The sequence below is a fragment of the Lagenorhynchus albirostris genome, chromosome 16 (genome assembly GCF_949774975.1).
Source record: "Lagenorhynchus albirostris chromosome 16, mLagAlb1.1, whole genome shotgun sequence".
Taxonomy (NCBI): Eukaryota; Metazoa; Chordata; class Mammalia; order Artiodactyla; family Delphinidae; genus Lagenorhynchus; species Lagenorhynchus albirostris.
The window spans coordinates 39369589-39392371 of record NC_083110.1 but is presented as its reverse complement, the minus strand read 5'-3'; the positions used below and the strand labels follow the sequence as shown (position 1 = coordinate 39392371).

At 52.7% G+C, this 22783-nt stretch overlaps 1 protein-coding gene across 1 annotated transcript; it reads left to right on the top strand.

The window, feature by feature from the left end:
• The first annotated feature begins 432 nt into the window (after positions 1 to 432).
• Positions 433 to 21838, top strand: TMEM72 (transmembrane protein 72). The gene is made up of 5 exons (XM_060125693.1): positions 433 to 502; positions 14373 to 14439; positions 18129 to 18200; positions 19803 to 19942; positions 21360 to 21838. Exons 1-5 carry the CDS (start codon positions 433 to 435, stop codon positions 21836 to 21838), a joined length of 828 nt encoding a protein of 275 aa, XP_059981676.1.
• Positions 21839 to 22783: the final 945 nt, after the last annotated feature.

Sequence of the window (22783 nt, the reverse complement as noted above, 5' to 3'; positions counted from 1 at the left end):
CTCAGACCCTGAAGGCCTCAGGTCCAGATGTGACTTTCTCTGCGCCTTTCTGCTACCCAGTAGGGCACGGCCTGGGCTGACTCCTTGGCTGGCTCCCCCCTCCCAGCCAGAAACAGTTAATTGTCAGCTCCACGCTGCCTCTAGCCCAGCCCTGATCTGCCTGATCTCAGACAGCCACGCTGGGGCCGCAGCAGCTCCAGACCAGGCCCTGGCTGCGCGGAGCAGCGGGAACATTCTTCCAAGGTAATGATTAAGCCGAGCGCCTGGCAAGCTGGGAAAGTGAGCCCTATTCACACCTCGGCCAGGCTGAGGTGGCCTGGACTGGTTTGGCAAGAGCCCGGAGCTGGTAGCCACAGCCTCCCGCTGCACACAGGCCACCTGGAGCATCTCGGGCCGGAGCTTCGGCTGCCTGCCTTTCTGGGACCCTGCACCATGAAACTGCAGGTGTTCTGGACGGGGCTGGAATACACCTGTCGTCTCCTGGGCATCACCACTGCTGCAGGTAGGACCCCACCCCTCAGCTTTGGTCCTCTGTGTACTGGGCACCGCAGACAGGACTGTCCAAGGGGTGGGAGCCGGCCAGCGAGGGATGGGAAGAAACACCTGGCCACATATTCGTCACTTTCTTTCCCCAAACCCCAGAAACACTGCTCTTCAAGGCAGCAGCAGGTGCAGTGGAGAGAGCCTGGGGCTGGGATCCAGGGGTCTGGTACAGAATCTCTGCTTGGCAACCCACCATCCCTGTGACCTTGGGAACCCTCAGCATCGTCATCTGTGAAATGAGTTGAAAGAGTCTGCCCCACCTCCTTGGGGGCTGTTGTGAGGTGGAGGTGGGAGCTGAAGGTGAAGGTGTAAAGGGCTGGGCAAATGGAAGAATCGGCTGCCTCACTGCACAGTCAAGGGTCAATGGAGTGCATCTTGTTTTCTTCGAACCACAGCCCCACTTCATGGAGAGAGAATTCCCAGCACACGGGGCAGGCTGAGCTAGAGAGCTGGACACAGAGATCCCAGGCTTCCCTTAAAACACCGAAGGTTTGGGGGGAGAAATGGTTCCCCATGCTGGACTGCTGTTCCTCACCCAGCCTGATCCGGGGGCTGCTCGACTTGCTGGGAAGACAGATGGTTACAGTAGTACCTGCACAGCTGTGACCCTGAGCTCTGCCTGCTCACTTCCCCAGCTCGGACCCGGACCCTAGCCCGAGCCCCGCACGTGGCCAGGATCTGTGTTGGGGAGGTGAGCAGGCAGCATTCTCAGCCGTGGCTCTGGCCCCCACTGTCCCCTGGGGACAGAGAAGAGACACCCACTGCCGATCAAGTCCTTGCCCACCATTACACACAATCTTACGAATGGGTCTTGGAAAATGGGAAATGGCTCCCAGCTCAGACCCAAACAGTGCTGGTTCCTACTCCAGCCCTGTTGCTCACCGATGTGTGACATTAGGAGAGCCACCTGGGCCCTCTGGGATCACGCTTTCTAATCTTTATGATAGAGATAACTGAGTCTGCTAGCCAGGTGTTTTGGAGAGTCAAGGATGCATGAACTGAGCATAGCTAAGTAAAACTGAGGATGTAAACCTTTTGGGAGAAGCCCCAGGACATACTTCAGAGCTCAGTGGGGATCTGTGTCATTCCCTGGGTTCAGGGCCAGCTTCACTGCTATGCTGGCCAGCAGGCTCTTCTAGCAATTAGCCCTGACTTGGCACAGGGAGGCCTGCAGTCAATGGTCTAATACCACCCCTCCTGTTACAAGAAGGAGTACCTAAGTTCAAATAGGGGCAGTGACCTTGCCCAAGGTCATGCTACAGGTCAGAGAGATAGCCGGCCTGGAACCCTGATGGCTGTTTTTTTTTTGTTTTTTTTTTTTTTGTGGTATGCGGGCCTCTCACTGTTGTGGGCTCTCCCGTTGCGGAGCACAGGCTCCGGATGCGCAGGCTCAGCGGCCATGGCTCACGGGCTCCGCAGCATGTGGGATCTTCCTGGACCGGGGCACGAACCCGTGTCCCCTGCATCGGCAGGCGGACTCTCAACCACTGCGCCACCAGGGAAGCCCTGATGGCTGGATTTTTAAAAAGGCCAGGACTCTGCCCAAAGAGCTCCTTCTTCCCAGGGCAGGAAGCCCCATCCAGTGGGCACCAGGACGGGTCTGGAATTGCTCTGCTGAGGGCCCTGAGTAAATGAACGAGTAGGGGAGCCAGGTCCAGCCTCCATCAGAACCACCTTGTCACCTACATGAGCTCCAAGGTCCCTAAATGCCCATCCTGGGGAAGGGAAGTTAACCCTCAGTAGGGTTTCTGTGTCTGTGTCTGGGGTTTGAGTCCTCATCTACCACCGTTGAGCTTGACTACACCCTGCCCTCCTCTTTGCCTTGGTTTCTAAATATGTAAAATGCACCCCTTTCATCTGTCAGAAATCACAGTGACACTTCCCCCTGCCACGCTCTGCCCAGAGGGGAGACCTGGCTCCTGTCGGGAAGCTGTTTTAAGAGGTATATAAACTTTTAATGGATTAGCTACAGGCAGTTTAAAAGTCCAATTTATCCCAACCAGTGGAAGGGTCTGCAGCCACACACACACACACACACACACACACACACACACACACACACTACACACACACAAACTTCTCTGAACTACAGCCCTTATCTCTGTGCAGAGGGCCACTGTTAATGCAGAAGACGGTCCTCTCCCTTGATCTTGATATAGGATCCAGGCTAAATATAGGCCACTATATTGCCTTCTAATGGCCAGGCTTTCCAATAATTGTGTTTGGGCTTTCTAGAGTGCTGGGAGCAGGTGGGAAGCTAGAAAGAGGGACTTTAGTCATCTTGGGAAACTCTCGAGTTTCTTTCAGCGTCACTGAACTGCTGGCCTATTTCCAATGTGTAAGATTTGCAAATTCCTTATTCTCTTAAGCCTCTTTTTTGTTGAAATCCTCTGTTAAGAAGTCCAGACCTCATTTATAGGGGCATTGCTGCTAGAGAGGAAATCAGACTTGAGACAGAGGCTGTCACTTTGCAGAAACTCTGGGAGACCTAAGGTAGCCCTGGTCTGCCTGTGGGGAGGAGTGTGGGTTGCCTAGAAACTAGGAAAAGCGTGTGACCCAAGGTCACCCAGAGTGTCACCTGCAGGGACCAGGCAGCTCCTGATCCAGCAGCCCCTTCCTGGTTTCCCTTTCCCTCTGCAGATGGATCTGAGGCTGTCAGCAGCTCTAAAGGCGCCAGGACCTGGGGACATGCACCAGGATGGCAAGGCCCAGCGGCTGTGGCCAAGGCACAGCTCACCTCTTCCTCCCCATTCAGCCCTTTTAAATGAAGCTTCATTAGGATGTCCAGTGGTCCCAGGGGTCATTGCTGTCCCACCCCCATGACCAGCCCCACACCATGAGTGGGCGCAGACAGAGCATTGCCACCGCCAGAGAAGGGTAAACAGGCCTTGCAGATTGCCCCCAGGCAGAAGTGTTTTGAAAATTAGAAAATGAGGCAATTCTCTCCCTTTGAAGTCATAAGCTTTCCAGGTCATCACAGACCCACTCCTCCTTATCTGACTTACACTTGGCTGGTGTCATTCATTTGTATCCCCTGCCTGGCCATGGAAGGCATTGGGTGTCCCTCTGTTGCTGAGATGTGGCACCAGGAGCCAAAGAAAAGACACAACCGGGGAACTGCACTGGAGCAGACTGGAAGCACTGCACACCTGCCAGTAAACATGCCGGATCCCTACGTGCCCATCCCTCCGGCAGGTTCTCACTGTGTCCACCTGAAGACAGGGTCATGACATCCGAGTCAGAGACTCAGGCCCCAGGGGAGGCTCAACCCTGTGTTTCATTCTCATTAACTGTCAGGAGGGGGGCACCTGGGAAAATGGGTTTCAACTGAGATGGGAGCGCTGAGGCCCAGGGCGCACTTCCTCCATAAAATTAGAAAGGGGCCTATCCAGCGAGGTTGGTCCCCATCCTGTGCTTGGAAGGCAGGATTGGCTTCCCTTTGCACCTCTGCTTTCCTCCTTAACCCCCAGAGTGAATCTCCATGAACTTCCTCCCCAGTCCTCAGCCCCTGCCCCAAGCCTGCAGAGAGAGGGTGGAAAGAGCTCCCTGTGTCAGGGTAGATGCTACACCTTGAAGGCCCTCCAGATCTGGGCTGGGGTACGGAGGGAGGTGAGGAGATTCATTTCCCTGGGCCTTGACCCTGGAGAGAAAGCCCTCTCCTCACTGCTGTGTCCTTGCACAAGGACAGGCCTGGGCTTCCCGCAAAGAGGAACTGCTGAGGAAATGTCTCTGGGCCCTGTGGGGAGGTCTCTCAACTTTCCTCAGAGCAAAACTCACTCAAGCTTCTCGGGGGCGTTTTTTCACTCTTCCAGCCTCTGCTCTTGATGTAACAGCTGCTCATGAACATTATTACCTGAGTATCTATCGTGACCCTAGCTCAGGGCTACATGTTTTAAATGAAGTATTTCGTTTCATCCTCATAACTACCCTTTATTTTTTTAACATCTTTATTGGAGTATAATTGCTTTACAGTGGTGTGTTAGTTTCTGCTTTACAACAAAGTGAATCAGTTATACATATACATATGTTCCCATATCTCTTCCCTCTTACGTCTCCCTCCCTCCCTCCCACCCTCCCTATCCCACCCCTCTAGGTGGTCACAAAGCACCGAGCTGATCTCCCTGTGCTATGCGGCTACTTCCCACTAGCTATCTATTTTATGTTTGGTAGTGTATATATGTCCATGCCACTCTCTCACTTTGTCGCAGCTTGACCTTCCCCCTCCCCATATCCTCAAGTCCATTCTCTACGTCTGCGTCTTTATTCCCATCTTACCCCTAGGTTCTTCATGACCTTTTTTTTTTTTATAACTACCCTTTGAAGCACCATCACACTCATCCTCGTCCCCATGGCACTTGCGGGGGAACTGAGGGCTGGTTGGTGAAGTACCTGGTTCAAAGTCTCACACTCAGGAAGCAAAGAGGCAAGATTTCCATTGATGACTCTCTACTCCTGAGACCCTACTCTTCATCAGCATGCCTTCCGCCTAAATCAGGCCAAAGGACATGTCTTTCTATGTCTTGGCGAAATGACGGGATGCAGAATGCAAGACGCACAGAGGGTACCAAAGAGCCTGGCTGAGGCCACGCTATCTGTCTAGTGCCCCCACCATCGGTCAGTCCTGACCACGCACAGCCTCAGGCACGTGAGGCCATGGTGAGAGTGGACATAGTTACACTGAAGCAAAGGAGGGATTGACCAGACACTTCCTAAACCTAAAGACACTGATATTCTTTTTATCTGCAATATTATATGATCTTTTCTTATTGAATGAAATTTCTTTAAATTCTAGAGTGCTTTACAACTTTCAAAAGTTTCACACACGTGATTTCATATAATCCCATAATAACCCTTTTTTTTCCTTTCCCCCTACTCCTATATTGCCCTTCTCCCCTTCCATCTCCCCACTGGTAACCACCAGTTTGTTCTCTAAAGCTGTAAAGTCACTGATATTTGATCCAACTGCTAATTCTCTGTCTGTGAATGATTGCCAAGCATGCTTTGACTGGCACCACCACGACCATCTCCAGCCAAACCCACACCTGGACCTCATCTGGGGACAGACAAATCTGCACAAATTTCCAGAAGGAATTATCGCAGTAGGACCTTCCATGTATGGGTCCAGAGGTACATGACTGACAACTTGCTGTAAAGCCATTATCTTGCTGCAGCCCTACCAGTACCTGTGAGGGCCGAGTGCTGAGCTAAATCCCATTTTACAGATGAGGAAACTGAGGCTCAGAATGTTTAGGTAGTTTGGGAGAAGTTACACAGCCAGTAAACAGCAGATCTGGTGTTGGAGCCCCAGTCTGCCCACTCACAGGGCAGTGATGCAGCGGAACATCTGAGGGCTGTCGGCACACAGCTCCCAAGAGAAGGGCACCACTCAGCCAATGAGGACGGGAGCCGGGCTTCAGACAAAGCCATTTTAAGCAAGTCCTGCTTGCCAGAAATCAATTACTTTCGATCAACCTGGGATCACTTAGGAGTTTTGCTTTGTTCCAGGTTTTTGACCCATTAACCTCTTCTCTACATAAAGGACAGAGCCACATTCCTGACAGCCCCATTCCTTGCCACATTCCATTCAAATGCAGGCTTATTAATATAGTCTAGGATAAAAGAAGCATTTAAACCCAGATGTTCTCATTATTATTTAAAGAGTACAACAAATGCATAGTTTGACTCTAGCCCTATTCAAAGCCTTCAAAAGAAAAAAAAGAATGCTTCTGAGGCAATCATCTTGGGCCTTCCTTGCTAATTTCCAGCCTTCTTAAATGTATATCTCAGTGACCACCTCCTGCCATCTCAGGAAGCTTCGTGCGCTCCAACACGTCCACAGGTGGGTTTATTACCAGGCAAGAACGAATTGTTTTCAGATCCTGTGAGTGGATGTGCACTGTTTTCCAGTCTGATTGTCCCAATGGGCAAATGAAATACCCCCACCTTAGTTCCACCCTCTTACCACTGGAAGATAATATAATTTACTTCAAGCATTTCTTTCTTTACTTATTTGTGCCTGTGTCCTCCTTCTTAGATTTAGAACAAAAAATCTGGATCTCCACCTAGGATTCATTTATCTGACAAACATTGGCTGAGCCCCCACTTTGTGCAATGTAGACACATAGATTAGGATGGTATGACCTCTAACCTAGAGGAGCGCATGAGGTGACCAGGGAGACAAGCTAGTAAATACATATTCCAGCGCCAAACACTGCAGCCTAGTGTTTGAGAGGGTGAATTTGTGTCCTTCTCTACCACTTAGTAGATGTGTGACCTTAGGCATGTCAGCTAATCACTTTAAATGTCAGTTTTCTCATCTATGAAATGGGAATAACAAGTGCATCTGAGCTCTGGGAACGTGAGCATTCAATGAAACAATGACTAAAGCAGCAAACTTCATGGCACCTAGATTCTCACTCAGCGCTGGTTAATTTTAGACGAACGTGCAGGACACAGGGATGGCACAGTGTGAGTAATGAGAACTTCTTGCAGGATGGAAAAAGAAGAAAGATCAGAGGAAAGGAACAAGCTAACATATGACCCTGGAGGCTGGAAGGGGAGGAAGGGGCTAGACTATGAAAGGTCTTAACGCTGAGTAACATTTTTCTTCACATTTTGTGCTTGGGTCATTAAGATCATCCCACAGCACATTAGTTATTTCTGCATCACATGTAGTGATGAAACCAGAAGAAAGATGGTAGCCTCATTTAATTTTTCATGGGCTGACAGTTCTTTTAAGATTTTTCTTTAGCTCTGTGCAACCATCTGAAGAGGGCTGTTATCAAAAAAGAATGTAGTCAGGAACAAATGGCTGATGCTGGGGAGATGGAGCCCTCCTGGGGCTTTCCCCTGAGCCTTCCTAGCTTGCCATAGGCTAGGTAAAGGTCGGATAAAGAAACATGTAGAGACATGGATGGACCTAGAGACTGTCATACAGAGTGAAGTAAGTCAGAAAGAGAAAAACAAACACCGTATATTAACGCATATATGTGGAATCTGAAAAAAATGAGTATAGATGGTCTCATTTACAAAGCAGAAATAGAGACACAGATGTGGAGAACAAACGTATGGATACCAAGGGGGAAAAGGAGAGGGAGTGGGAAGAATTGGAAGATTGGGATTGACATATACACACTCTTGATACTATGTATAAAATAGATTGCTAATGAGAACCTACTGTATAGCACAGGGAACTCTACTCAGTGCTCTGTGGTGACCTAAATAAGAAGGAAATCCAAAAAAGAGGGCATATATGTACACATATAGCTGATTCACTTTGCTGTACAGTATACACTAACACGATATTGTAAAGCAACTATACTCCAATAAAAAAAAAAAAAGAAAGAAAGAAACATGGTATGTGTAGCATGGAGAGAGACCATTTGGAGGCACGGTCATTGTTTTCTAGTGCCGGGAAAGCTGCCATGTGGAGGAGTGAGCAGATACATTCTCTTTAAATGCAAGAAAGAATAAGAATCAAATACTTCAGCCAAATACTGTGACCTGAAATCAAGACCTAGAAGAAATTTCCCCTTGTGGGTCTCTGCAAGAAGGATGCTGTTCTGCCTGAGGGTCAATATCCTCGATGGCATCAGCAAAGGTCTGCAGAGTCCCTCCACGTAAACGATGTCATCAGCAAAAGGTGGTGTATTCGCCCAGATGGTTTCATAACCTTGAATTTTATAACCTTGAAGGAAGAAATAATATCTATGCTACACATCCTTTCCAGAAACTTGAAAAGGAGGGAGTACTTCTCAAGTCATTCTATGAACTATCATTATAGTGATACCAAAACTAGAAAAAGGCATGATGAGAAAAGAAAACTATAGACTAATACCCCTCATCAACATAAATGTAAAAATTCTAAAAGTTCTGACAAATCAAATTAAAATATACAAAAATATAATATACATAACCAAGTACAGTTTATCCCAGAAATGTAAGGTTGCTTTAATATTCCAAAATCAATTTATGTAATTGACCATATTAACAACTAAAAACGAAAAGCTATATTATTATCCAAATAGATAGTGTTTCCCTGGGAGTGGACGGAAGCATTGGAAGGTAAGATTACAAGGATATAAGGAAACTTTTGGGGTGATAAATATGTTCACTATCTTGACTGGAGTGATGGTTTCCCTGGTATACACACATGTCAATACTTACCAAATTGCACATTTTAAATATGTGCAGTTTGTTGCATGTCAATTATACCTCAATAAAGCTGTTTTTAATAGTGGATGTGTCAGTTATCTATTGCCAGAATAACGCTGTGTAACAACTGCAAAACCTTAGTGGCATAGAGTAATAAGCTTTTATCATTCACACATCTGGGCGAGTAGGTTAGGCATCTCTGCTAACGTAGGCTGGGTGTACTCACCTATCTGAGGGTCAGACAGCTGTTGGTTTGTCTAGACTGGCCTTGGCTGGGATGATAAGGTCCCTTGTGCTCCAGCAGGCTGGCCTGGCCATGTGCCCATGATAATGGCGGAGGCGTGAGAAAGCAGGTCCAGTTCACAAGCCCGTTTCCCATCTGTGCTTGCCTGGTACCTGATAACATCCTGTTGTCCAAAGCAAGTCACATTGCTGAGCCCAGATTCAAGGGAAGGGGGAACAGACTTCTCTTCAGTGCAAGGGACTGCAAAGTCATATAACAAAGGGTGTGGATACCAAGGGGGTGAAGGCTTGCAGGGGCATCATTGCAATCTACCACAGGCACTTTGGCCAATCTACAAGGCCAAACAAAACAGTCCTCTTGGATGATCTACTATAGTCGATAGTAGAGAATCCAGTAGAGAATGAGGACTCTCTCACCTTCAGGAAATTCTCCCTAAGCAGGCTTGTGAGTGGGTTGGAGGGCACTGAGGGCCACCCTATACTCTAAATTCTCTTCTAACTGAATATCTAGAATTTTCTTCTATAAAATCTTGGCCTTTTCTCATAGTGTCTCTGAACCCTGGCTCATAGGTGTCCCCTGAATGGCTCTCAACACACTGGTAAACTTCCCTGCCAGGCTTAGCATCTGCCACAACTTCTCCTGAGTTAAGAAACCTGCAGCTACTACTTTATTGTCTCATTGGATTCTTAGCAACTAGTTCCAACACCTCTGTGTTCTTAGAAATGGTGCAAACCTAGCCTTCGTGTCTACAGTCAGCTGTGACCCCCTTTGAACCATCCCCAGCCATTGTCATCAGATCAGTGTGTCCCTACCTGAGATGTCCCTACAGACACTAAGACCAGTAGGAGATATGCCATAGCTGAGGATGAAGAAAAGCAATAAATACGACGTGGGGAGTTATGAGGTGCCCTTAGCAGCAGTGAATATGACATACTCACCCAGCTCCCCAGTCATCCAGGGCCAAGACCACTGCCTGGCATGGAAAGCCAGTTAGCGTGGCCTCTAGTGACCTCTGTGAAGTGTCCTATGTTGCCACCAGGGCACTGCACTGAATGCAAGACAGGTGTCAAAACTCAACCCAGTGATGGAGTCAGAACAGATAAGCTACAGCCAACCATGACATTGGCCCTGAGGCAAAGGTAGCACGAGGCCAGAAGCCTTGGAGATAGTCCTTTAGCCATTAGTACCACAGACAGGCCCCATCCTCAGGAGCACACAGGCCCTTAGCAGGCTGCACAGAGGGGCTTAACACATGAGATGTACCGGTAGATGGGGCTTTGGGCCACTTGTATCAATCAGGCCTGCAGAAGGGACCCGAGACAGGAAAATCAATGAACAACATCAATACATAGAGAAGAGCTCTTGAGCCACAATAAAAACATGTATTAATGAAGGAAAGGATAAGAATAAACCCTCCCCTTCCCCTGAGACTACTGATGGGAACGACCTGCCTCTCCTAATAACTCCATTAGCCACCATCTACGTTCGCACAACTCTCTATAATTTACTAAGCCTGAGGCTCCTAGTCAGTTATGCGTGTTGTATCATCCCCATTTTTCTGGAATAGGAAACAAGGAAGGGAGTTATCGTTTGCTTGAGGAGCCAGGACTCCGCTTTTCTGATCAAGCCGCATTTTCTCTGTCACAGCACTGCACGCCCATAGCTTTCATCGACCCACACTCTGGACCAGAGCCTCAGGATGCCCGAAAGATGCTCCGGTGTGTGCCTGGCCCAGGCCTGCACCACAGGTCCAGAATCTCTGATCCCTGCTAAGTCTGAACTGTAACCAACAGCTCAGGAAGGCAGCTCAGAAGAAAGCCCTGGCCTCTGGGAGAAGAAACTACTGTGCTGTGCTTGGACTCGGCCCAGACAGGAGGGAAAGAAACTAGAGACCAGGGAATAAGACGCAGAGGACAGGCTGGTCCACAGATGCTGGTTTCTAACCAGACGCCAGAAAAGATGCCTCCCTGGAGACAGGGAGGGGAAGTGAGATGGAGGGGTGGGCCAGACTATGCCAGGGTGGGCTTGTAATATGATTCTGTTGGGTTGGGATGAGGGGCAACGTGATCCTAAGGGACAGACAACAGGGAGGGATGGAAGGAGTCTAAGGCCCCTCCGTGGGGGTGCAAAAGCAGCACAGGCGGCTCCGCCCAGCGCCCGCACCCCCTGTGGCACAAAGAACAACGCCGCCCAGGATCAAGGCTCTTCTGGGGCAATTCTTTCTTATGGAGAAGTTGTTACAATGAAGCCATGATTCTGGGGACATGTATGGCATTTGTCCCCCATCTCCATTCTCAATCTCATCTCCTCTGTCCCCGGGTCCAGCTCAGGGCAAGGGCCACAGCGTCATTTGTTGGGGTGAGTGGCTGTTGTAAGTTGGCCCATTTTGCTCAGAGCTAGAGCCCTGTGAAACCACAGAAGACGAGATGGAAGCACAGTCTAGGAATAGCTGTCAGGAGACACCACGGAGCCTGGGCAGGCAGCTGCGGGCAGAAGCTGGGTCGAGGCCACAAGCAGACAGACGGATGAGGGGGACAGAAGCATTGCCTCAACCTCACATGGTCTGCCTCTGAGAGCATGAGCCCCAGAACTGGGAGGATCCAGCGGGGGACCCTTTGACCCCAGTGTCAAAGGGACTTATGGCCTCCCGTGAGAACCCCCTACAGATCTCCTGGCCTGAGGGGTCATGTCTCTGACTTCACCCCCTTGCCCTCCTCCCCCTACCAAAGGGCATATCTCTGTCCCTGGGCTTGCAGAATCCAGCATGTTTACTGTTGGTTGAGAGCTTTTGGAAGAGTGACCCCACTTTCCTTGATGCAAAATGGGCTACCTGGAGGCTGGGAAAGCTGCCCAGGCCAGAGGTAGAGGGAGGAAGGAGCTTGTGTGTATGGGCCACGTGACATTTATGAGCACAAATCCCAGGTTTTCAGACCCGTTTTTTTTCTCCAATCCAAGCAACAACTCTAGGAGATACAACGAATTCGCCCCATTCCACAGATGGTAAACCCAGCTCAGATGAATTAAGTACTTATCCACCGTTACCCACACAGAACTGGGATTTCAACCCAGCTCTCTCTTTTCCCTATTGTTATTCTCATTTTTTGACTGCAAACTGCCTCTAGAGTGTTCCTGAAATGCCCCTTTGACTATTGACCCTCTGTTTCCATCAAAAGACGTCAAAATAGCATTCCATATGCCAAAGGGGTGCAAATCAGGAAAAGGGGCTGAGTTCCCAAGACCCCTTCTTGCCATCTGCTGGTCATCGCCAGAATCCCATGCAAATCTACAAAGATTACAAGGTGGATGAAGGTCCTGCCTCACCCCAGAAGTGAACAATCACAAGCAACAGCCTTGAGCAAAAGACCCCTTCCCCGGGCGCTGGGTGGGAAGACACTTCCCCGGGCTGGACTGGATTCTTGTACAAAAGATTGGTGATTTCACTGAGCACCGGTGATGTGCTTGACATTAATTAATTTACTGAATCCTCAGAGAGATTGGCTCAGCTATTAACTGGCAAATGGGAGACCGAAATGCAGGACCTGACCTAGGCATCCATGATTGGTTTGTTTGTTTCTTTGTTTTACTTATACTCCCTGTGCCTCAGTTTCCTCTTCTGTAAAGTGAGGGTAACAGTACTTTCACATAGGACTGCTATGATGATTACATAAGTTAATAAATGCTTAGTGCTGGGAACAGGACAGGAGACACAGTGAAAACTAAATACGTGAATATTTGCCTGCATAACACACACACACACACACACACACACACACACACGCACGCACAGGTCGACAGTGGAAACCAGGAAATGGCCCATCGCCTGGAGCCAGAAGGCTCAAGTTTGCTCTATCGGTCCTTTGTTTTCTAGATGTGTCCTTGGGGGAACTATACAAGGCAACTGAGCCTCATTTCCGTCCCTATGAAATGGGGAGTATAGCACTCCGTGTGCTGCGGGGCTGCTGTGAGGAACCAGGACACGTGTGACCGTTGTGTATCAGCCACTGAGTGCTCTACAGGTCACGTTAACACTGCAGAGGGGAGCGAGGCTGTGTGGCATCCCTGACTCCTCACCTGGGACAAGCCAGCAAGTGGCTAGGACCTGGAGAGGACAGTGTCCTCCACCGCCCTGGCCCATAAGCACGGGGAGCGCTGGAACCCCCATCGCTAAGAATACATAGGCACCCCCTTCCTCGATGGAAGAGCTCTGTCCCCTTCTCCCTGAAGTACTTCCGCATCCCCCCACGAAGGGAGGGGAGGAGGTGCTGGCACCTGAGTGAACAGCTCCACCCTGCATTTCCGCAGTGGGCAAAGGGCTCCGGTCACCCGAGCATGGGTGCTTACACAGAGAATCTGTCAGGGCAAAGAGGAGGCATCAGGCCCAGGGAAGCAGCCCCCCGCGCGGCAGAGATGAAGGGCCACACACGGGCAGCCGAGAACAGAAGCTCAGTCCCACCATCTTTGACTCTCTGGGAGGCAGACGAGCTAAAGTCAGTGTTCGGCAAATACCAGCGTGGGTCGTCAGAGCCCAGAGAGGGAAACGTAGGGTGCGTGGGCTGTAATCAGTTAGGGCCAGAAAGAGGTCTGAGGGGTGGGTCACCACGGCGGGAGGAACATCTGCAGCTGTCCGTGGAGCGTTTCCATCAGCGGGCGGATGGGTCAGGGCTGCGGCTGGTTGAGTGAAGCCCTGAGAGTCAGGAGACAGCCAGGACCCAGCAAGTCCACACACGTGGGTCCAAGATGGATTTACACGTGCAAATGCAAGGTCAGGTATTTGAGCACAGACACCAACTGCCAGGAAGAGACGGGCGGAAAGATGAGGCTGAGCCGCATCTCGTGTCCCAGCAAAACCCCAGGGGCTTAATCCGCCCTGGGTCCAAAGCGATGAACCAGGAGTGCGTGATGCAGCCGCCAAGCCAGCAAGTGAAAACGAGGGCACGGAAAGAGCAAGAACCGTGATCTGGGCAAAGGGAACACAGGTGGGGGCAGGTCCCATGGCCAAGCTCTAGGGCCCAGAAACACAGCCCACATGGGCCTACGGGATGGTAAGGGCCCTTGAAGCCACTGCATGTGGAGGACACCGGTGGAGCCCAGGGCTTGGTGGCCTGTCAGTGTGGGCTGTTTCAGGGGCACTAAAGGGGTGGCAGCATGACCAATGTGGACAGAGAAGGACAGGCATCTGCTCTGGGAAGACTGGATTAAAAGGCCTCTGGGGTGCTGCATGAAACCCCTCTGGTTTCCAGAGACCAATCCTGAAGCCTCCTTGCTCTCTTGCACCTTCCCAGCTACAGCTCCCTGTGTCACATGGAGAGGAGCCTACCCTGGTCCCCAGTTCCCAGGAGAGGGCTCACTCCATGTCCAAGGAGCCTGCACAAGGCAGTGCCGTGGCTGGAGCACCTGGGCCCACTCTTCCCTCCTCTTCTTCTCCCCTTAGTGTTGATCGGCGTGGGCACTGAGACCTTCCTCCGGGGACAGTTTAAAAGCCTGGCTTTCTACCTGCTGTGAGTATGTGTGCATGTGCCCTCCCTGCCTGTATGTTCTGTTCCAGCTCACCCCAAGTCCATCTGCTGAGACTCCCCCACAGCATTCCCCCATCCCACACGAGCTCCATTCCATCCCAAAGGTGAAAGGAGTAGAGGTGGCTTCTGGAATATCCCTTTGTTGGGAAGGACTTTCGCCAGATCATCTTGTAAATCAACCAATTAGCATCCCATCCATCCATCCACCCACCCATCCATCCATACATCTATCCATCCATCCATCTCTTCAATCATGTCTTTATTCAGAAAACAATAACCAAGCTCTTGTTTTAAAGATTGGGGAATCAGTTCAAAGGACTATCTATTTGAGCTCCTCTACACGCCAAGCACAGTTAAATGTTTTATTTACCTTATGTCCTTTACCTTTGACAGCATTACAGAAGAAGTGCATATAGTCCGTTTTGCAGATTAAAAAAAAATAATAATTCAGAGGGAGTAAGCAGCTCAGCCCACATCACCAAGCCCATGAACAGCAGGGCCCAGATTCATCCACCTGGGTCCCTTCAGTGTCTCAGCCTCTGTCCTTTCTCCTCTGCCAGCTGCCTCTACAGACGCCCCCTAGTGGGAAAAAGATCGCTGTGCAGTGGTATCCCAGAGGGATGAGGAGAGCCTGGGGTCCCTGCGGGCTCTACAGCCCAGCTTCTCAGCAGCTCCATCCTAAGGGAGCCTTGGCCTGCCTGCAGGGTCACCAGGCTGCATCCTCTGCCCCCCAACTCCTCCCCTCCATACCCACCCTCATCACGGTGGCCTGGTCTATGTCCTAAGGAGCCCTCCTGCCCCAGGGAGCCTCTTTGGTTTGCTACATGGATCACACCCCATCCACAACTCCGTTCCACCCTTCTGGCCCATCTCCACACTGCCACCTAGAAACCTGGTCCCTCTGTCCACCTTCAAGGGATCCCAGAGCCTCCAGCCCACACTCCTTTGCCATCTTCTGGCCTCCACCTTATTTCTTGTCACCCAACTTACACCCCAAGAGCTTCTGTCTTCTTCTCAAACTCACCCACATCACCTCCCCTCTAAGCCATTGCTCCATCCTGTAAAGTACACGAGTGCCTTCCCAGCCACTCCGGCATTCCCAAAGCCTGTCATTCCTCCCTGCATTTCACCCTGGGAAGCCTCCCCGAGCCTGGAGCCCCTGCTGGCTGGAAGGGGCTTCTCCTTGCTCCGAAGGGCCTCCACATCTTACTGAGCCTGTGCCTGGCCACGGTGCACTGTCTGCCTCGAATCCAGAAGCAGGGCGGGCCTTCCTCCTCTCCACATGGCTGCCTAGTTCACCCACAAACATCCACTTCGGGTAAGAGGTGGAGGGTATTATCCTACGGAACAGTCCAGATCCATGGCTGGTTAATGCAGACTGTTTTCTACCCAGAACCCTGCCTCTTCCTGACTGCTCCGTCCCTGTGCTGAGGGGACACTGTGCCCATCTGGTCACTCTGTGGTCCAGTCCTAGACGATGTTTCTTCCACCCTCAAGACCCTTGCCCCTTACTGTAAACTAGTCTATGTTCTCCACCCATGCCCTGCTCTTACCCCTTGGGATGGGCACCCATTGCCCACCTGGCCCATCCCTCCTGCTACTCACACCCCACTCACTCCGCAAGGGACACCCAAAGGCCCAAATGTCCCTCCCTCCTCTTTTCACTCCTTCTTCCACTTATCCTCCTCCCATACTCACAATCTCCCCCACCCCTGCAGATCTCAGAGTCCTGCCACTGTGTTCTCTCCGTCTACTGGAGCATCTCCCCATAAGACTGTCACTTCCTGCTCTGTGTCCCCAGGGCCAAGCAGGGGCCATGGCTGCGAGTAGGCACCAGTAGGAGCGGACCTGTCATTGGTTTTCTCCGGGCTTTTCTCCACTTCTCCTCTACCCCTGCTGCCTCCTGTCTTCCTCCTTCCAAAGAGGCCCCTCAACACCTTCCTCACACTTACCCACAAACGGTGGCTGAAGGGTGCACATGGGTAGCATGGAACCCTGAGCAGAGGCCTTCGTGTGTAGGATGTTGCTACAAGGGCAGGGCTCCCTGCTTGGATTCACTGCCTCATCTGAGTGGCCCAGCATCCCTGGCCTCAAGAGGCACAGCCTCTGTAGCACCAGTTGGGAAGTCTGAATGAGCCACTCTATTCCCAAAGCCTCAGTTTCCCCCTCTGCTCCAGGACATAGAAAAAGGCAATGTCACTTGTTTATCAAAGCACATGCTCTGGGGCTTCCCTGGTGGCGCAGTGGTTGAGAGTCCGCCTGCCGATGCAGGGGACACGGGTTCGTGCCCCGGTCCGGGAAGATCCCACATGCCGCGGAACGGCTGGGCCCGTGAGCCATGGCCGCTGAGCCTGTGTGTCCGGAGCCTGTGCTCCGCAACGGGAGGGGCCACAACAACGAGAGGCCCGCGTACCGCAAAAAAAAAAAAAAAACACATGCTCTGGTGCGCTTGGTAGGCATACAGGCTCTGCAGTCTGAGTGCTGGGTTCGAATCTTGGCCCACTACTGATCAGCTATGTGACCATAAGCAAGGGGCTTGACCTTCCTGTGCCTCAGTTTCCCCAGCTGTAAACTGAGGGTAATCACAGTGATTTAACAAAAATCATTAAATGAATTGGTATTTGTAAAGCCCTTAGAAATGTACGCCATGTATTCATTATGTAAATTAATTATTACCATTTAAAAGCTGAGGAGAAAGAGCTAGGCAGATACTGGGAGGCACAGAGAAAGTGGGAGAAGGTAGAGATTAAGTACTAAATGGTCAGAGGGAGAAAGAGAGAAATAACTAACATTGTCAAACGGACAAGAGAAGAAAGGGGGAGACCTCCAAGAGGCACTAGCCTGTGCAAAGGCCATGTGGCACCTAACAGCTTCATGTAGGGCTTTCAAAGGCGTGCTAAGAAATTTCATTTCTATAGGCCAGTAAGACCCTCCAATAAAAAATGTAAGTTCCCCTCCAAAGATTCTGATATATACAGTCTGGGGCTGGCCCAGGAATCTCCAGGAGATTCTGACTGCAGGATCCCCAGACCACACTTGAAGCAGAGGAGCCTTTGAAGAAGTCTGGATGCGGAGGAATATCAGATTCAGAAGGAGCCCTCGGGCAGCTTGATGGTGATAGATTGGAGGAACAGAGGCCAGGAGGTGAGGGTCAGGGAGTCAGGGAAGCCAAAAGGGGAAGCTGGTATAAGGATTCAGGGGGCAGTGTCCAATTCAGTACAGGTGAGACCAGAAAGAATGGGAGTGATTCTCAGGCTGTCTAAGGAACACAGTCAGCCCCTGCTGGTGACTGTTTGGATGATGAGAAAGCAAGGGATCCAGCTTTAAGGCTCAGACAACCAGCAGTCGGTGTCAGCCCTGGCGACACTGGGTAGAAGGATGTGCCTGCCGGTGTCCAAGCAACAGTGTAGGGGACAAGTTTGTCTCCCCTGCTGGCCTGCAGCTCCCTCCCCTATCTCTGGGCCCCGGCCCAGCCCAACCCAGCACAGGCCCTGGCGTCCAGGCAGCTTCTGGTGCATGTTGACTGGGTGACAAGATTAGGTCAAGAAACTCCTGGTCAGTTGTTCGGCTACACAGAGGCCCAGGAGGCCAAGGCGCTGGGAGAAGACAGCCGAGGGAAGTGAAGGGAGGGTCAGAGGGTACCCGGCCTCCCTCACCTGCCTCCGCCACAGGTTTACAGGAGCCGCCGTCTCCGTGAGTGAAGGGGCCTACTTCGTGGCTCAGCTGCTGGCCATCTGCTTCCCGTAAGTAGCCTCCAGAGCGGCCCCACTCCCACCCCCAGCCCCAGACACTCCCAGATGCCTCCACCCACGAGACCACGACCCGGTAGATGTTCTGCTCCCGAAGCAGCCACGGACAGGTTCCCTCCCGACCCTGCCGCGAGCCCCAGCCTGGACATGGGCTCAGGCTCGTGGAGCTCAGTGGTCCCCTTTTCCCTTCTCCCAACCAGGGAGCGGACTGACTCATCCATTCAGGGCCTGACCCCCCCCAGAGTCCCCCGACAGAGTCCATCCCCATCCTCAACCAGTCACGGTACCTCCCATCTGAGTCATCTACCACGGGGCGAGTACCTCGCGGAAAGCCAGCTTGGAGCAGCCAGAGCTGGGTTTGAGAACTGACTCTGCCTCCTGCTGGGACCCAGGGACAAGTCAGGGCCTGCCTCCATGCCCGTTTGTGAGGCAGGAATGCAGATTTTTCAGAATCTTGGGAAACCACATGGCCACAGAGGCCTATACCTCTGCCCAGTCATGCTCCGTTCATGGAAGCAGTCATCAGGGTGGCCAAGGACTGACCCCTGGCCACAGTTCTCAGAATCTAGACAGTTGGGTCTCTAGGTGGTCAGCTAAAAAGCCAGGCTTCAAATCCAGCTGTCCTGGCATCGTGCAAGGCCGCCCTGAGGCAGCAGGCCTCCCCCATTTCTGCTGAATGTCACTGCTAAAGGACCTTTGCAATTTCTCGGGGCAGGGCAGGGAGGTGCCCCGGGCCTGAAGGGGCAGTTTACCGTCTCTGGAGTCCCTCCACTCCCAGCCAGGGTTTGTTACAAAATAATGACCACCAGAGGGCACCAATGAGCCATGGCCGCAGAATGTGGGAGGAGGGCTGTGCTCTGGTCCAACACGTCATCCGCCAGCCCACACCACTCCCCCAAAGCCAGACTGGGCAGGAGGCGGTGTGCAGAGCCCCGCTCCAAGCCAATTCAGAGGATGAAGGAGATGGACCTAAAGGCAAACACTTTCCTCCTTTGCAGCCTGGAGATAGCTCCCCTAAGGAAAACTGCCCAGCATCAGGCCTCTGCCAGGCCCACGTGTGGTCCTTGCATGTCAGTTAACAGAGAAGCCCCCTTGGGACAATGCCATCTCATGCCTAGCCAAGGCTCCTTTGAGTAGGGTGCAGCTGGATTCCAGCCCTCTCACAGCCCTGGCCTGTGGCCAGGCCCTTTGTGCAGGGCACAACCCTTACAACTGTCCCAGCCAGGTGTCTCCTGTACTGCACACTTTCTGCACTACACTGTGGACTTCCCAGTGTGCCCCTGAGTCTCCTACTCTTCTCCCCACTGCCTTTGCAGCATCCTGAGAGCATTTACCTTCCTCCCCCCTGGGCCAAACAGGCATGTCTGGGCTGCATTTCACAAAATTGCTGGAGACCCTCTGGAAAGGCTCAGGCAAGGCCCCTAACTGTGGAACCCACAGTGAGGTCTTCAGCCCCTGGGGGTGTTCAACCAGAGGCCACTGCAGGGAACATGGCCATAATAGGACCCAATTCCAGACTCTGGTGGCTTTATATATTGCTGGGGCTTTCCTGGGTCGCTGCCTACTCCCTGCCAATCCTGGACTTCCTCCCCCCAGGTGTCAGCCAGGGTCCCTGGCCTACAGAGCAAGGGAGAAGGCCCACTGGCTGGGCTGCTTCCAGAGGTTCCTGGCCTACATGCTGCTCTCTGTGGCCTGCTTCCTCCACCCTGTCCTGGTCTGGCACGTGACCATCCCAGGTAGGAGCTCCAGGAGGTAGTGGAGGCAGGCAGCCCCCACTGCAGGTAGGCTCTGAGCAGAAGGGGCTGCATCCCGCTCTCATGGACCTGCAGTGATGCTGGCCCCAGGGCCCCACTAGCCCCTCTGCCCTTTCTAGCATAGAGCATAGGGATGAGGAACTGATCAAGTGGTAGGAAAGTCCCAAGAAGTGCACCTTTCCTATAGGCGTCCAGAGGCTCTACCCACAAGAGCGAACTGACCTTTTCTCCAGTGCTGGTGTGCGGTCTGAACTTTCAGAGGGAGCAAGATAGTCACTTCTCCATCCAAACCCTTCTGTGCCTCCTTAGCACCTACCCCTTCAAGTCCAAACTCCTCAGCCTGGTTTGAAAGGCACACCAAATGGGATCCCCAAAGACCCTTGCAACTCCGTCTTCTTCTCCCACCCCATTCGCCCTGCTCGTCAGCCCAGGTTCTGATCTCAGAAGCCAGCATTGAGGCTTCCACCTCCTGGGCTTTGACAATGATTTTTTCTGCTAGGACCCTTCTCCCTCCTCCTTAGCTGTGAAAACTGCACCCCTCCTCACAACCCATCTAAAAGTGCCAGGAAGCAGACCGCCCTTGGAGATGAGGTGGAAAGGTGGAGCCTCCTCTTCCTTCCTGCTGGTTCTCTTAAAGTACCTGTCGTGGCCTCTCAGGGACGCCCCGTGCAGCCTTCACTCCTGAGCTGCCGAGGCCACAGCGAGCCACGGCCCCCCACTCCTTAGAGAGCGTGAGATGCATGGGAGGCCCTGGCTCTGGCAGGCGGGACAGCCACCTTCACCCCTTCCTCTGGACAGGGTGGGGATGCCAGCAGGAGACAGAGGGACCTCTGGCCTGGAGGCTGCATGAGGGGCCAGGAGGGGAGCCCACACCGTGCCAGCTGTACCCACAGGGATTTGCCGTTTCCTCCATGTTTGTAGGGCAGCGGGCAGTAAAGCAGGATCCCCCCACTCCTGGGAATGGAAGGAAGCCCAGTTCAGCAGTTGGGCCCAGTATCCAGCATAGAGTCCAGGTGTGTCGAAAGCATTGCAGGTCCAGCCCCAACAAGCCACCCCTGAGAGGGAGGCTGAGCGTGGTGATGGGAGGACAGGCGGGCAGCACCAGGATCGGCTGTCAGCAAGAAGGGGGCCTGGGGCACAGGGTCTCCTGGCTAACTGTCAGGGTGAGGGCCCCAGCACAGCACTGGCCCCGCTGACATCCCCCGGCCAGGCATCAGGCCTGCCACACGGGTCTGATGTGGGTCTGTGAGGACAAGTCAGGCGTGAGGGCTGCAGCACTGGGGACCTGAGTGTGGCCACACAGGCGTGCCGCAGTGGCCCTCTGGGATGGTGGGCGTGGACAGCCTCTGGCTTTCCTCCAGGACTCGTCCAGCATCCTGACCTCCCAGATCTCTTCCAGGCTCTATGCTCATCATCACTGGCCTGGCCTACTTCCTGCTGAGCAAGCGGAAAAAGAGAAAAGCTGCCGCAGAGGTGCTGGCCCCCCCAGAGCAGTACACGGACCCCTCTGGCAGCGCCGTGAGCACCACCGGCTCTGGGGACACCGAGCAAACGTACACCTTCCATGGGGCCCTCAAGGAGGGGCCTGGCTCCCTCTTCATCCACATGAAAAGCATCCTGAAAGGGACCAGGAAGCCCAACGCCCTCCAGCACCCAGATGCCCTGACGGAGCTGACTCTGGAGCCAGCTGACCCACTGGCCAAGAAGAAGCAGGTGCACTTTGAGGACAGTACGGTCAGAATGATCCCGGACCTGGCCGAAGACCTGAACGATGGGGACAGCGAGCCAGAGGAGGTCACCTCTGACACCGCCCCCATCATCCCTCCCCCCGAGGCCCCACTCTTCCTGTCTTCCCTCGCGGGCACCAGCCTCTTCTGAGCTGCTTGTTCCAGGCTGAGGGATGCTCAGCAAGGGGTCTGTATAGATAGACAGCCCTGCTTGGAATTTCCTGATGTCCAGGGGCCCTGCGGGGAGCTCGGGGTCTTCACAGGTCAGTTCTTCAATGGCTGACCAGACATCCCCACGGTAGCTGGGCCTCTGGGACCATCGAGCGACACGACAGGTCCTGCGGAGACCTTGAGGGTGGCTCCAAAGAAGCTCGCACTGCCTCGAACCCTCACAAGTTTCTCTCTCCCAGACATGGAGCGGAGAAATCCTTGTGCTTTCCCTGAAGGAGAACATCATTCCCACTTCACACAAGGCTGCGTCAGTCCAGGAGCCCTGGGGCTTCTCTTGCTCCTGACACAGGACCCAGCACTCAGCAAGGACTCACGGCCCATCTCATCTCTGATGTAACATTTCAGCTCTGAAAGGCCAGGGACGCTCTGGCAGCTTACACGTCTCAGAGGCAGGTGTAGACTACAGCTATGGGTCCTGAACTCCAACCGAGGTGGTTCAGGACGGGAGCAGGGAGAAAAGGCAAGGCTGCGAGCCCTCAGGACGGGAGTAGCGCCGAGCAGTGGGCCGAATTCTCTGCGCGCTCTGGGGCTGGCGCCCGGCAGCAGGAGTCACAGAGCGACTTGAGACAATGCGGCTCTGTGCTCACTGCAGGGAGGGCCAGGCCAGATGAGCAATGCTCCTTCCAGAAGCATCGCTGAGGGCTCCCTACATCCTCACTACATGGGCTCTCAAGATTCCAAGTAGATGATGTAAACTGAAAGAGACTGAAATCGGACAGTCCTCAGCCGTGAATGCCAACACACAGGACAAGGCGCCTGCTGTATGCAGGGACCGCAGAGGCGGTGCCCTGGAGACTCACACAGCACGGAGACATCGCTCTGCCCTGCTTGGTGACTGTCGGGAGGATAGGTGAGAGATCTATAT

Excerpts from the sequence above, each read along its gene's own strand:
- TMEM72 (XM_060125693.1), top strand. The coding sequence starts at position 433 with ATGAAACTGCAGGTGTTCTGGACGGGGCTGGAATACACCTGTCGTCTC. Across the intron at positions 14,440-18,128 it reads AGCCTGGCTTTCTACCTGCT|GTTTACAGGAGCCGCCGTCT; the intron begins GTGAGTATGTGT and ends CCTCCGCCACAG. Across the intron at positions 18,201-19,802 it reads CTGCTGGCCATCTGCTTCCC|GTGTCAGCCAGGGTCCCTGG; the intron begins GTAAGTAGCCTC and ends TCCTCCCCCCAG.